The sequence below is a fragment of the Asparagus officinalis genome, chromosome 7 (genome assembly GCF_001876935.1).
Source record: "Asparagus officinalis chromosome 7, Aspof.V1, whole genome shotgun sequence".
NCBI classification, from domain to species: Eukaryota; Viridiplantae; Streptophyta; class Magnoliopsida; order Asparagales; family Asparagaceae; genus Asparagus; species Asparagus officinalis.
In genome coordinates this window covers 149,373,312-149,387,288 of record NC_033800.1, presented here as the reverse complement: position 1 = coordinate 149,387,288, position 13,977 = coordinate 149,373,312, and the positions used below count along the sequence as shown (strand labels likewise).

The following is a 13,977-nucleotide window of genomic DNA, read 5'->3' as shown; positions in this document are numbered from 1 at the left end:
GGGAGAGGAAAGGGAGTTGTATCCGATTGAAACTGAATATTATGTATCTGATTGAGTATTGATAGGATGTTTGCGTTTGAAACTAAATATTATGTATTCGATTGAGTATTGATTATTAGTATGTGAATTGCATGGTATGTATCCGATGGGAGAGGGAGAGGAAAGGGAGTTGTATCCGATTGAAACTGAATATTATGTATCTGATTGAGTATTGATAGGATGTTTGCGTTTGAAACTAAATATTATGTATTAGATTGAGTATTGATTATTAGTATGTGAATTGCATGGTATGTATCCGATTGATTATGGATTTTTATTTGAGATTATTGATTGGTATGTGTGTTATTGTGATTGAATTATGGATTGATATGTAACAGCAGGAGTTTGAATTTCCAGAGGAGTTCGTATTTCCAGCTATTTTCAGCTGAAAAAGTCTGCCAAATGGTCGGGGTTGGGAACCCCGACCATTTTGTGCACGAACACAAAACGGTCGGGGTTCACAACCCCGACCATTTTGGGAACAACACCTACCTCTCTGCCAAATGGTCGGGGTTGGGAACCCCGACCATTTTGGGAACAACACCGACCTCTCTGCCAAATGGTCGGGGTTGCCAACCCCGACCAATTAGGCAGGGGCCTAAATTAGTCGGGGTTGGAAACCCCGACTATTTTAGCCTGCCCTTAGCTAAATAGTCGGGGTTGCCAACCCCGACATAACTAAATAGTCGGGGTTGGCAACCCCGACTATTTAGCGGCGTCATTTAAAAAAAAACCGACCCATTTCGTGGCCACGCTGCTGACGTGGCCCGAAATGGGTCGGTTTTGAGAATAAAATGTGGACTGGGTCGAATTTTTTAATAAAAAATTTAAAGGAGTTTAAATCGAAAATTTGTTCTTTTGTGCGTATTGTAAATTATAAATTTTCACAAACCTAAAGGGATGTTTGTTTCCCTGCATTTGGTGGGTTTGACATTGGAAATTGAGACACAAATTTCATCAATGATCGTTAATAAGTGCACGAATTTCGAGTTAACACGTAAAATAGACGTATAAGATTTGACCACAAAAATTACGTAGCTATTATGAGATGAGGGAGGCCTTTGGCCTCCCCCTCATTATCCCTCCATTCACACCCCATTATGGTGATGTAACACCCCATTAAGTGAGGGTGACTCTTGGGTACTCAACCTATTCACATTGATTAGTATAAATATATATCATAGGCCTTTGGCCTATGTACTTGCTTTAAACACGTTATCAGCACGAAGTGTTCTTGAATCCCTGAGCCATAAAAAAAATATATTTTCTTCCTCTTTTGCGCATTGAGATCTGGTTCGTTGCAGCGGGAGCGTTCGATGGATTATCGCAAGAAGGCAGCGTTCTACGGATCTTTAGTATCGATCGTCCCTAGATCTGTGATCTAGAGGTAATTACTATAATCCGTAGAATAATATATGGCAGCTGAAAAATTAACAAGAAAAAAATTTTTGTTACTGTTCACCGAGGGTTACTGTTCACTCGGGAATTTTTTTTTTTGTTTATTAAGCAATTTTTTGTTCATCTAATCTAATTGCTTTCATTATTTGTTGGCATAACTAGTAATTAATACTATTAGTTAATTGCTAATCAAAAAAAAAATTTATGTGCTCATGTTGATGAAACTGGCGAGAAGTTCTGCGGCTTCTGCTAGTTTGTAAAAATTCATATATTGTGTTAAATTTACACATTTACGCTGATAGCACTTCCTATTACCATGAATATTATTTGGTTTTGTGACGGATTTGACTGCATTGGCGACGGATTTCCCCGTCGCCAATACTCTGTTTTCTACTAGTGTTTGTTATTGGTTTATAAATTTTAAAGAAGCATATCCGCATATATCATCTTAAAAATAGTCTGAGACATCCGTAAAAACATGTAAATCATTTTCTAGTTTGGGTATAGCTACTTTAGGAATATTTACAATTAACTATTTTATTTTATATATTGTTTTCTTCTTCAGTCAATTATATTTTTATTTTATTAGTATTCCATGTTGATACTGGTTTATCGTGTTCTTTTTATATTATTTTGTTATTTTATTTACCATTTTTATTAACAGAACTATTAAAAAAAAAATTTCCATCCATAATTTAGTATTTATTATGAGATGAGGGAGGCCTTTGGCCTCCCCCTCATTATCCCTCCATTCACACCCCATTATGGTGATGTAACACCCCATTAAGTGAGGGTGACTCTTGGGTACTCAACCTATTCACATTGATTAGTATAAATATATATCATAGGCCTTTGGCCTATGTAATTGCTTTAAATAGTAGCTTTTAACAAAATTTATTATTTTAATCAAATATTCCTAACAAAATTCACGTCCAACCAAACAAATTCCGGTTGCATTTTACACCCCATGGCAATTATATTTATTATTCATTACAACCCTTGCTATAAGATTCACATGCATTATGATTCATGTCGATTATTTTTATTCTCTAAATTTGTGCTTTGTAGTAGATCAATTATAGTTAAAATTAATTCTTAATTCTTGATGGGACGTAAAAAATCATAATAATTAGCGGATAGGGTTGAAGTGTAGTATTAAAATCACATAATTGTTAAGCAACATCATCCTACTTTGAGGAAAAGGTCCATAATATAAGCTCACCTCTTGAACAGAATAAGTCTAACTTTGAAGTTTGAATGAGACATGAAACTCTTAACTAAATCGTACAGAATGCCAATTGTTTGCACCAACAATTTTAAGATACAATAAACTCTACATTATCCACCTCATACAGGATAGCTTACATAATTGTATCTAATTTCAATACGATCGAACTCTGAAATGATGAAAAAAATAGAGAAATGGGCGTGATAAGGAAAGTTAATAACATAAAAAAGAAAATCTCACCGCAAGCTATTTGCACAATTGTCACACTAATGTCACAGAGGTATAAAGATGAATTCATTTCGTGGCGTTTACTCACAAGGACCATAGCGAGATTGTACAGGCATTATATGCACAATGTACATCCGTTCATGGAATTTACAATAATCGTCAGACGTCGTCATTTTCGCCAAAATATACTTAGAAAAGATTTTCTCGGGGGAGCTTCCACACTTCCATCCTTCAAAGGATTAACAGTAGTTTTCAGAGCACAACGAACAACAGAATTGATTTGCTTTCTTAAGGTTGTGTTATCAGCAATAATATCTGAAAGCAGTTTTCTTATCTCATCATCTGATGCCATTTCATCATCATCAGTGATACTATTGATTTCATCTACACCACTAACTCCATATCCATCTTTAGCAAGGAGTTGTGCCTGCAAAGACAAGAATTTAGAGCTGAGCAAACTGAAGATCCATTTGAGATCTCGCCAATAAATGCCAAGTTTTAGGATTGCCTTAAGTTAACAATAATATGAAGCTCTATCTCTATGTTTGGTGTAGCATAGCCTAATAATATGCATAATTGTCACAGAACGAAGTCCTTTTTCATGTCACCGCTGAACAAGTGGTCTATAAATTTGAAATCTGCATGCATAATGAGTTGTATCAGGAAGAAATTCCAAATCAAATGTATAACAATTTGCATGTTTTACCTCAGTGGAAGTAGTAAAATTGAAGGCACGCATATCCATTGAGAATTTGCACTATTTAGTAACAATGATCCACATGTTATTGTGTATGATTTGTGACATTTAAGTAATTTAACTATCAAACGAGCTGGTTTTTAAAGTGAATATTGACCTCAATGTTGTTAATTTGCACTAATTTGTAAGAGAAGATTACAGAGACCATAGAATCAAATGTATATACTTTAGCACTATGTTTCTTTTGCAAAAGTAATCACATACTTCATTGAGCAGATAATGAAGATTAGAAATATAGAAATATAGAAACAGAATAAAACAAACAAAAATATTGTCTTAAGAAATAATGGAATGGTTAAAAGGTACTCAAAATGTTGCAAGAATACGAAAGTAACCTTTGCAAGGAGGAGGGAGATTCTAGTATCTGAAGTCGTCAGGAGACCTAAAGCATCTGATAAAGATGAAGGGTTGACATTAAATTTATCTTCTCCTTCCTCAAGAAAATTAACACTTGATTCTTGAAGCCGATGAAGAAGATCTTTACATGCAGAAATAAGCTTTTTCCTTGCCAATACTATCTCTCTTCTTCTTTGTTTTTCTTTCTGAAGAATTCTCTGAGAAGGACATATAAAATCAAAAGATAGTGTGCAGACAACTACCTTTAAGGAGTGGTTTAATAATTTAATAGCATACCTCTAGCTCACTTTTCTCCTCTAGATATTGATTTAAATCATCTTTTAGCTTTTCTTGAATGCTCCTCAAAAATCTAACCTCTTTGTCAAGAACTCTAATATCTGATTTTGATTTCGTCTCAAGTTCATCTTGACGCTTTTGCAAATCCATTAGCTGTTTTGTTTTGTTATCTAACTCTTGCAATAACGATTCGTTGTCGCCATCAGGACATGCACTTTCGGATTTTACAGGATTTTTTCCATTCTGCCATGAATAAAGAAGTGGTGAGAAATGGGACGGTGTTAGACTATAAGTTTCTTGAATATTAACGCATAAAGAAAAGAATAGAAAAAATCTACGTGTTCAAACTTTAGCTTTGATTCCATGATCAAATAATTTCTGCGAAGTTCATCAATCTCCCTCTGGATCTTTGTAACTCTTTCTCTTTAGATAAGACAGCTTGATGAAGTTCTTCTTTACTTTTTTGTTTGGCCGATTCGAGTTTTGCCTCTAAATCCTTCACTTGGACTCACAAACATCAAGTGCAATAACATGGGATGTGAGTTGACAAAGCAGTCACATCCAAATCCAAAGTACAACCTAACACATCACTATTGGTACTGAAATTCTTCTTGTATGAGGAGATGTTTGGAAGAGGGATCTTTAGGGGGACATATAATTATATAGTAACGAAAGATAAAAACAAAAGCAAAAAAATTTTGAAAAAACCTTGAAATTGCAATATCAACAGACTAAAACTAAAATTCAAACTTTTGAAAAACAAAAATAAAAAGTTTTCAGCTCAACTGGGAGGTGGAAGAGGTGTACAACATATGAAATATAGAAAAAAAAAGGGGGGGTTCATCGCAGATAGACTCCTTGTAGTATCGCCAAATTGAACTTACTACATCTGTATTTCTTTGTTGCAGATAGATCCCTTGAAAGTAGTTATATTGTTGCAAATAGACATCCTTAGTGAAAATCTATTGTTTAACATACCCTGAGGAAGAAACTCCAAAACCATAGACCCTCATAAAGTAAGAAACTAAACTATAAATATCTGCAATGAAAATATTTCAATAGAAGATGCCAAGCAACAAGAAATCTTTAGAAAGAGAGGCACCTTTAAACTGAGGGATTCTTTGATAGCTATCTCTTGGTTCAACTGTGCAATGAGATCCTCTGTGTTCGTCTTTCCTGCTACCAACCTTTGGTCCACGGTAAAAAGAAACTTGTTTAACTTATGCTGCTCGTCAACTGAATGACTAACAAGCTCATTGTTCATCATTGCATCAAAATATTCTGTAGGAGATTCAGCATCCATGGATCCACTGCCGAGAGAACTGCTTCTATTGGGACTGGACTCTGATGGTGGAGATAGCAAAGACGATGAACCGATTGCATCGGCAACTGGAGCACACGATATAGATCCATCTAAAATGCCTGTTTCCTGGGCATGCTTATGTATGTTTTGAGCTGAAAGCAGATTTCATTCAGCAAGAGAGCGTGAGAACTGAGCCGCGTGTATGTGCACGTGTATGTAGTTGGTGTATTTGCGTGTCGCGAGCCGAGAGATGATTTTAATGAGACAAATCTTAGTAAGAACATGAGACATCTTTGTGCATGTCCAGTATGCATAGGAGAGGGACTAATAGAGAAAGGAAGACCCCTTGTACTCTTATATCGTAGATAGACCCCTTGTACTATCTCCCAATTGTCGATAGACTCCCTGTAGTTTTATCCTTACAGATGCAAATAGACCCCCTTGAGTGATTTTTTTTTTTTTTGACTTGCTTATTCTCAGATAATGAGAAAACTTTTTGTTGGCAAGTAAACCGCAATTGGTTGATAGTATGGGGTCTAGGCTGCAACAATAAAACTACAGGCGGTGATTCACAAATCGCCCCTGTATCTGTGTAACAAATTATCCAGAGCAATTTTTGCAGCCAACATATGAATAAAAATGTGATCTTTAAACATAATGCAGCTAGGGAATGTGCAATGATATATCAAATCTTTGGACATGAGCATGAGCCAACATCAGAAATATAAATGGAACCCATTTCAATTTACCATAGAAGCAGGCCTCTATTCCTAGCAGTTGGGTTTAAATTGTGGATTCAATAATAGTCACAATTTCATGTAGAAAAAATAACGAAAAGAATCTAAAATAATAGAAATTAGAGAAGTGCGAGATTCAAATACCCATTTTTTAGGGACGAGGGTTCCAATCGATTCCTAGCGATATAGATGAAATCCCATCGTGTCGATGCTTGGAAGCCTTTCTTTTTTTTTATTCAAATTTCTATTTTCTTTTTTTTTCTTTTTTTCGACTTGGAAGAGATTAGCGAGAGAGAGGGGGAAGGGAGAATGGCCGAAGTCCGAGGGGACGTAGGATAAACTCCTTGGGAAATCCGGAAGTACAATGTACACGTACCAAAAATGTTTTGGTCTTCGGGTCGGGTTTTTTTTCCAAATAAATATGAATTTGGTTTTTAATAATATAATTAATTATTTACAAAGTTATAACATTCAATTTTTCGTTGTGATTTTCTCCTACTAAAATGTGTTCGTAACTATTATTATTAGATTGTACCGCAAGAAGCATGTTGTATTTTGATTCTATTAATTTTTAACCATCTATAGTTAAATCATACTAGTGCGCACCCCATGCAAAGCACGACCTCTATTCTATTATTTCTGCTACAGTAATTCTGTATTTAAATACAGATTTTGTAAGTGCTACGGTAACATTTTTTTTAAATGCTATAGTATCTAGCCTGAGCTACAGTAATATTACTACATTAATATTTTAAGACACTACAGTCCCGCTTGTGCTACAGTGATTTACTGTAGCATGAATAGTGAATCTTGAAACCTCCTGTTTGTTCTACGGTAACGAATGCTACAGTAGTTTACTGTAGTGTAACATGAATAGTGAATCTTGGATCCTCACATTATTATAGAGGAATAGATTAGCTTGTGCCAATGATATTTGTTTTTAGCCATTGGTATTTAAATTATACTAGTAACAGAATCAGACAGTGACAAGGATATTGATGTTCCTCAAATCTATTCATTTATACAAATAGGAGGATCAGAGATTCACTGTTCATGCTACAGTAAATGCTACAGTAACATTTGCTATAGTATTATTACTGTAGCTAATAGTTAATTAAAAATATTGTTGTAGCAAACGGGCATACTATAGCATCTAAAAGGTACTGTAGCAGAGCGGGATACTGTAACACTTTCAAAAATTCAAATCATGCCATATTAAAAAAACGGGATTACTGTAACAAAAAAAAATACCGTGCTTTGCACGAACGACAAACTAGTATATATGATGAAGAAAGAATCATCTAGTGTATCAGGAGAAGATATGGAGTCTTCTGAAACATATATACATGATCTCCAATGAGAGAGGTTCTCTATCTCTGATGAGGACATAGAAAGGCTAAAAATGGTCATTCTCAAACCTCATCGACATGATGTTTATAGGAAAATAGGTATTTTCAATACCAAAATCCTCAATAAACATTATTATGTATTTGATAGAGTTGACGGAAATATAGAGTTACATGGAGAAGATAGCTTCAAAAGAATTCTGCTCCTCAATCAAAGAAAGATAAATAAGGAGATTTTCGTAATTCCACATGCTTAAATGAACCAAGCATCAACGTTTCACCCCTTTTTCTTGTACTCCTCAACTTGGTTAAGTTTATCTTCATATGGGATTAAACTTTATATTTGATTAAGTTTTAGAATGATAACAAACATGGATAAAAGATGTGATAATATTTAACAGGGTAAACTTTAACCCCCTCTTTACTTACGTAGCAAACAAGCCCTAAAGTATCAAAGATATTTTAAATTTTTTATAATATCTGTTTATTTAATGTGCAATATTTAATGTTAGCTTATTTAAATTGGCTATGATATATTTTTATTGGAACTAGTATAGTACATGTGCGTTGCGCGTAGGCATTTATACTTGTTTTATGTTCTAATTTTTAAATTATAATGATATATTAAATATTACACATATTTTTAAAATAAATATAATTTTAAATAATAAAAATGTACTATTTTAATTAGTACTTAACTCAAATCCTATTATACCCCTAACTATTTAATTTATTTCTAATTGATAACTAATCTTAAATTTGACATTAATTAATAATTTAATTAATATTAATAGGGATTAGGAACAAAATTAGTTATTGTTCTAATAATATAGTACTGATATATAAATAAGATAACAATAGAGAGATGAAATATACAGAAAGTGTATAGTGAAAGTTAAATTAAAATTAATGAAATCTCAAGTTTATTACAAACTCTCAAAGGAGCTTGGCCACTTGTTCTTAATTTCAAATTAACTTATTAATTGAGGAGCATAATAGCAATTTCAATACTTTGAGGGACTAATTCAAAATAGCTTAGGGGAGGGACTTGATATTAATTTTCTAATTTGAGGTACTTCAGAATATCAAAGATTTAAGGAACTAAGGGATTAATTTTAGAATATCAAAGATTTAAGGAACTAATGTCGTAAAAAGTCTATTATTTTTACAATTTTTAATTTGTATTTGTAAACAACTTAATACTATTTTCTAATAACGATATTAAAATTTAAAATATTAACAAATATATTAATAGTCCTAATAATTTATTTATTTTATATTCACTATTAGATAATCCATTAAATTGATGCAGTACAAATCCACAACAGCTCTTATATGTCAATGTCCACTCAACTTAATATTGGATGCTCATCAAATTAACCATACATGAAAAGAAACAAAATAAAACAATCACAATATTTGTTTAATTGCAACCTAATAATTAAGAAATTTTCAATCAATACAACAACAAACAAACACATTATATTTAATCTTAAATTGAATAATATTCACACATTCATACATGCATGACCATATGATGGGCACCGACAGCGACCCTTCCTCCTCGACCACCACCACCTCCATTGCCCCTACAACAAACCCTATCTCCATTGCCCGCTCCACTAGTGTCTCTCCTAACCCATCTTCTCTACCTCCTTCAAGCATTACCTCCGGCGCCACCATCGAACCAAGATCTTCCATCGGCACCACCTTCACCAAAAGCCTCCACTACTATTGTCAAGTTTGGCCACCAAGAAAAGCTACTTTATAATATTAGTTGGTAACTATAAAAATAGTTTTACTTCTAATTTCCTATTTGCATTGTCAGAGCAAAGGAGAATGAATAGCAAAGAGGAAGAGAAGAAAATTACTTAACTCATTTTAGTTGGTAATCTTGAGTGGGCCATGCTGTGAGTGTTGGGGGATGGAGAGGGGTTATATAGCCCTTAAATGAAATAGATGTTGTTGAAGGAGTTTTTTTATCATTAGTTGGATCACTGAATTTTTCTTGAGGTTACCAACTATACTACTGATGAACCTCTCTTCAAATCCTACTTTCATGTGAAAATAACTGTTACATTTTACTTTTCATGTAAAGTAACATTAATAGTATGAATTAAAAAGAATTGTTAGAGTGGATGGAGGAGGTCATTTAAGATATTAAATGTAGAGAATAAATATATTTAATTAAGAAAACTATTAATAAGATGATTATTAAAAATAATTATTTTTTATTTAACTATGCATGTATGTTCATGTATATATGTGTTGTACGTAAGTATGAATGTATTTTGGAGGATGTATGTATGCGTTTTATTTATGCATGCATGTGTTTTGGAGGGTACTTTGGGAAGAAATATTTTAACATAGCAACCCACTTTTATAATAGTACCAGTATAGTGCACGTGTTTTGTACAAAAACATCCATGTTTTGTTTTATGTTTTTCAAATTCTTTTTGTTGGCTCCAAAATAATGAAATGACTTGTATAGCAATATAAATTCAGAACAATTATAAATTTATTTAAATGAATAAATTGTATGATAAAACTGTGGATAAAGAACTGTATGATTAATAATTATAGTTCGGATAATTGCTATAATTTATTCATAATTTATTAAAATAATTATAATATATTAAATAATTTATTCTCTTTTAAATATAATAATATTATACATAGCATAATTATAATGCATTAGTTTATTTTAATTTCATAATTAGATTATTACACTATTAGCAAATAATTTACTAAATAATATAATAATTAAATTATAGTGTAATTTATTAATTTAAAAAATTCTATTAAAATCATTATACTATTAATACTATTACAATTACAATAAATATAAATTATTTTTCATACTATTATCATACTTTTAAAAGGCTAATAAGTTGAAAGGTAATAGGTACTCCTCCATAAGAGGTGAAAAAATAAAAGGCATAAGGGGTAAGCGCAATGAATTTTTATTATTTTAAATTTTTCTAGAATTTTAAATATTATGTGAAGATGAATTAGGGATAAATTTCAATTTTTTTGTTAAATAACATAATTAAATAATAAAATATTAGTTTCAAATCTTAAATTGAATAATATTCACACATTCATACATGCATGACCATATGATGGGCACCGACAGCGACCCTTCCTCCTCGACCACCACCACCTCCATTGCCCCTACAACAAACCCTATCTCCATTGCCCGCTCCACTAGTGTCTCTCCTAACCCATCTTCTCTACCTCCTTCAAGCATTACCTCCGGCGCCACCATCGAACCAAGATCTTCCATCGGCACCACCTTCACCAAAAGCCTCCACTACTATTGTCAAGTTTGGCCACCAAGAAAAGCTACTTTATAATATTAGTTGGTAACTATAAAAATAGTTTTACTTCTAATTTCCTATTTGCATTGTCAGAGCAAAGGAGAATGAATAGCAAAGAGGAAGAGAAGAAAATTACTTAACTCATTTTAGTTGGTAATCTTGAGTGGGCCATGCTGTGAGTGTTGGGGGATGGAGAGGGGTTATATAGCCCTTAAATGAAATAGATGTTGTTGAAGGAGTTTTTTTATCATTAGTTGGATCACTGAATTTTTCTTGAGGTTACCAACTATACTACTGATGAACCTCTCTTCAAATCCTACTTTCATGTGAAAATAACTGTTACATTTTACTTTTCATGTAAAGTAACATTAATAGTATGAATTAAAAAGAATTGTTGATGGAGGAGGTCATTTAAGATATTAAATGTAGAGAATAAATATATTTAATTAAGAAAACTATTAATAAGATGATTATTAAAAATAATTATTTTTTATTTAACTATGCATGTATGTTCATGTATATATGTGTTGTACGTAAGTATGAATGTATTTTGGAGGATGTATGTATGCGTTTTATTTATGCATGCATGTGTTTTGGAGGGTACTTTGGGAAGAAATATTTTAACATAGCAACCCACTTTTATAATAGTACCAGTATAGTGCACGTGTTTTGTACAAAAACATCCATGTTTTGTTTTATGTTTTTCAAATTCTTTTTGTTGGCTCCAAAATAATGAAATGACTTGTATAGCAATATAAATTCAGAACAATTATAAATTTATTTAAATGAATAAATTGTATGATAAAACTGTGGATAAAGAACTGTATGATTAATAATTATAGTTCGGATAATTGCTATAATTTATTCATAATTTATTAAAATAATTATAATATATTAAATAATTTATTCTCTTTTAAATATAATAATATTATACATAGCATAATTATAATGCATTAGTTTATTTTAATTTCATAATTAGATTATTACACTATTAGCAAATAATTTACTAAATAATATAATAATTAAATTATAGTGTAATTTATTAATTTAAAAAATTCTATTAAAATCATTATACTATTAATACTATTATAATTACTAAAAATATAAATTATTTTTCATACTATTATCATACTTTTAAAAGGCTAATAAGTTAAAAGGTAATAGGTACTCCTCCATAAGAGGTGAAAAAATAAAAGGCATAAGGGGTAAGCGCAATGAATTTTTATTATTTTAAATTTTTCTAGAATTTTAAATATTATGTGAAGATGAATTAGGGATAAATTTCAATTTTTTTGTTAAATAACATAATTAAATAATAAAATATTAGTTTCACCAAGGGTTTTGAAAAAGTGAGGAAATGTATAATTAAAAGAAGTTATATATAATTAGTGCATGATTAATTACAACTAATGACATATTTGAGAATTATTAAGTTTAATAGGGCAAAAATAGAAATTAAAAGTTTTGACAAGGCAATCCTCTTTTAAATATAGTATAGATTATATTTTAGTAAATGCCTAAATATATGGGAAAGTAAAAATGTCCTAATAAATAAGATGTTATAGATAATTATTAAATATTAATTAGAAGTGATGTTATAATTGCAAATTATCAAATTTTGAGAGGGCAAGAAAGGAAATCAATAGTTTTGACATGGGTATTCTCTTTTATAAGTTGTTTTGAGAGAGCAAGAAAGAAAATTAAAAGTTTTGCCAGGTATTCTCTTTTATAAGTAGTATATATATATTAAAATTCTAATTGTTGTTTTCACTGTATTTATTTATATGGAAAAGAACTTTATTGTTTCATATTTTTATCATTTTATAATATACATTGTCATAAATATTTAATAAGTAAACTCTAAGATATTCTTTTAGAAAGTTTTAGAAATAAAAATAAAGAGAAAAAGAAAAGAAAACCTTTGTGTGAAATACTCAAATTACTCTCTTGTCTTTCATGAGATGCAAAACAATTTTTTCATGTCTTTCAAAAAAATTTCTACCCTCTCTAAGTTTTTAATATGGTAATATAGATAAGTTGTTTCAAAATTAATTATTGAAATCACTATTACGTCTCACAACTCTTATAAGTTATTTCAAATTAATTCCTTCAATCATGCCCTAGTAGGATAGAATACTTGCGAACCTTATAGTAAATTTAATTCTTTGAGATACTAGTTTTAAAATACTAAATGGGACTAATATTGGAAAATTCCAAACTTTATTAGCACATCTCATTCCTTTTCTAACTCAAAAGATAAGGAAATTAGCAAGAGGACTCAGACTACTAGTTTATTGTCATTTACTTAGTTGCTTTTTTATTCAAAGGCCGGTTGATTTTAAATAAATTTTTTCTTCATTTGATCATGACATCTCATCGCATGCCCCAAATATATCACATAAGAACATATTTCTTCTAGTTAGTACGTGCCTTTTCAAGATGCTTCTCTAGAACTTTTTAAGTAGAACTGGGATAATTGGTAAAGTGGGATAATATTTTGATACTGGGATAATTTAGTGGAACAATGATGAGTAATTCTTAAAGTGTTGGTAAAGTGGGATAATATTTTGATACTGGGATAATTTAGTGGAACAATGATGAGTAATTCTTAAAGTGGGATAATTTGGTAGGATAATTTGGTGAGTAATTCTTAAAGTGGGATAATTTGGTAGGATAATTTGGTGGGATAATGATGGATAATATTATGAAGCTGCATAATTTGGTAGGATAATTTGGTGGGGGTAATGGTGAGTATAAATTACTATTGTCAATAATTGTATATTAAAAATAATATAATATTATAAGCAAATTCTAGTAATAACTATAAAATATAATACAATAAAGCATCACTATTCATCTCAAATAATAAAATAATTTACAAATAAATAAAAAATTTAAATCCCTAGAGTGACTCGACTTCCATCATCCTACATGGCTTCTATCATCCCACATGGCATCTGCCATAGAATTTCTCCAAGCTCCTACAGC

General features: G+C 31.2%; 1 protein-coding gene across 1 annotated transcript; it reads right to left on the bottom strand.

Annotated features, from left to right (window-relative positions):
* LOC109850919 (PX domain-containing protein EREX-like) lies at window positions 2,892-6,632 on the bottom strand. The gene is made up of 5 exons (XM_020421002.1): window positions 6,468-6,632; window positions 5,386-5,738; window positions 4,284-4,526; window positions 3,986-4,204; window positions 2,892-3,320 (listed from the first exon to the last, which is right to left on the bottom strand). The coding sequence occupies exons 1-5, from the start codon at window positions 6,469-6,471 to the stop codon at window positions 3,063-3,065; spliced, it is 1,077 nt and encodes a 358-aa protein (XP_020276591.1). The 5' UTR covers window positions 6,472-6,632; the 3' UTR covers window positions 2,892-3,062.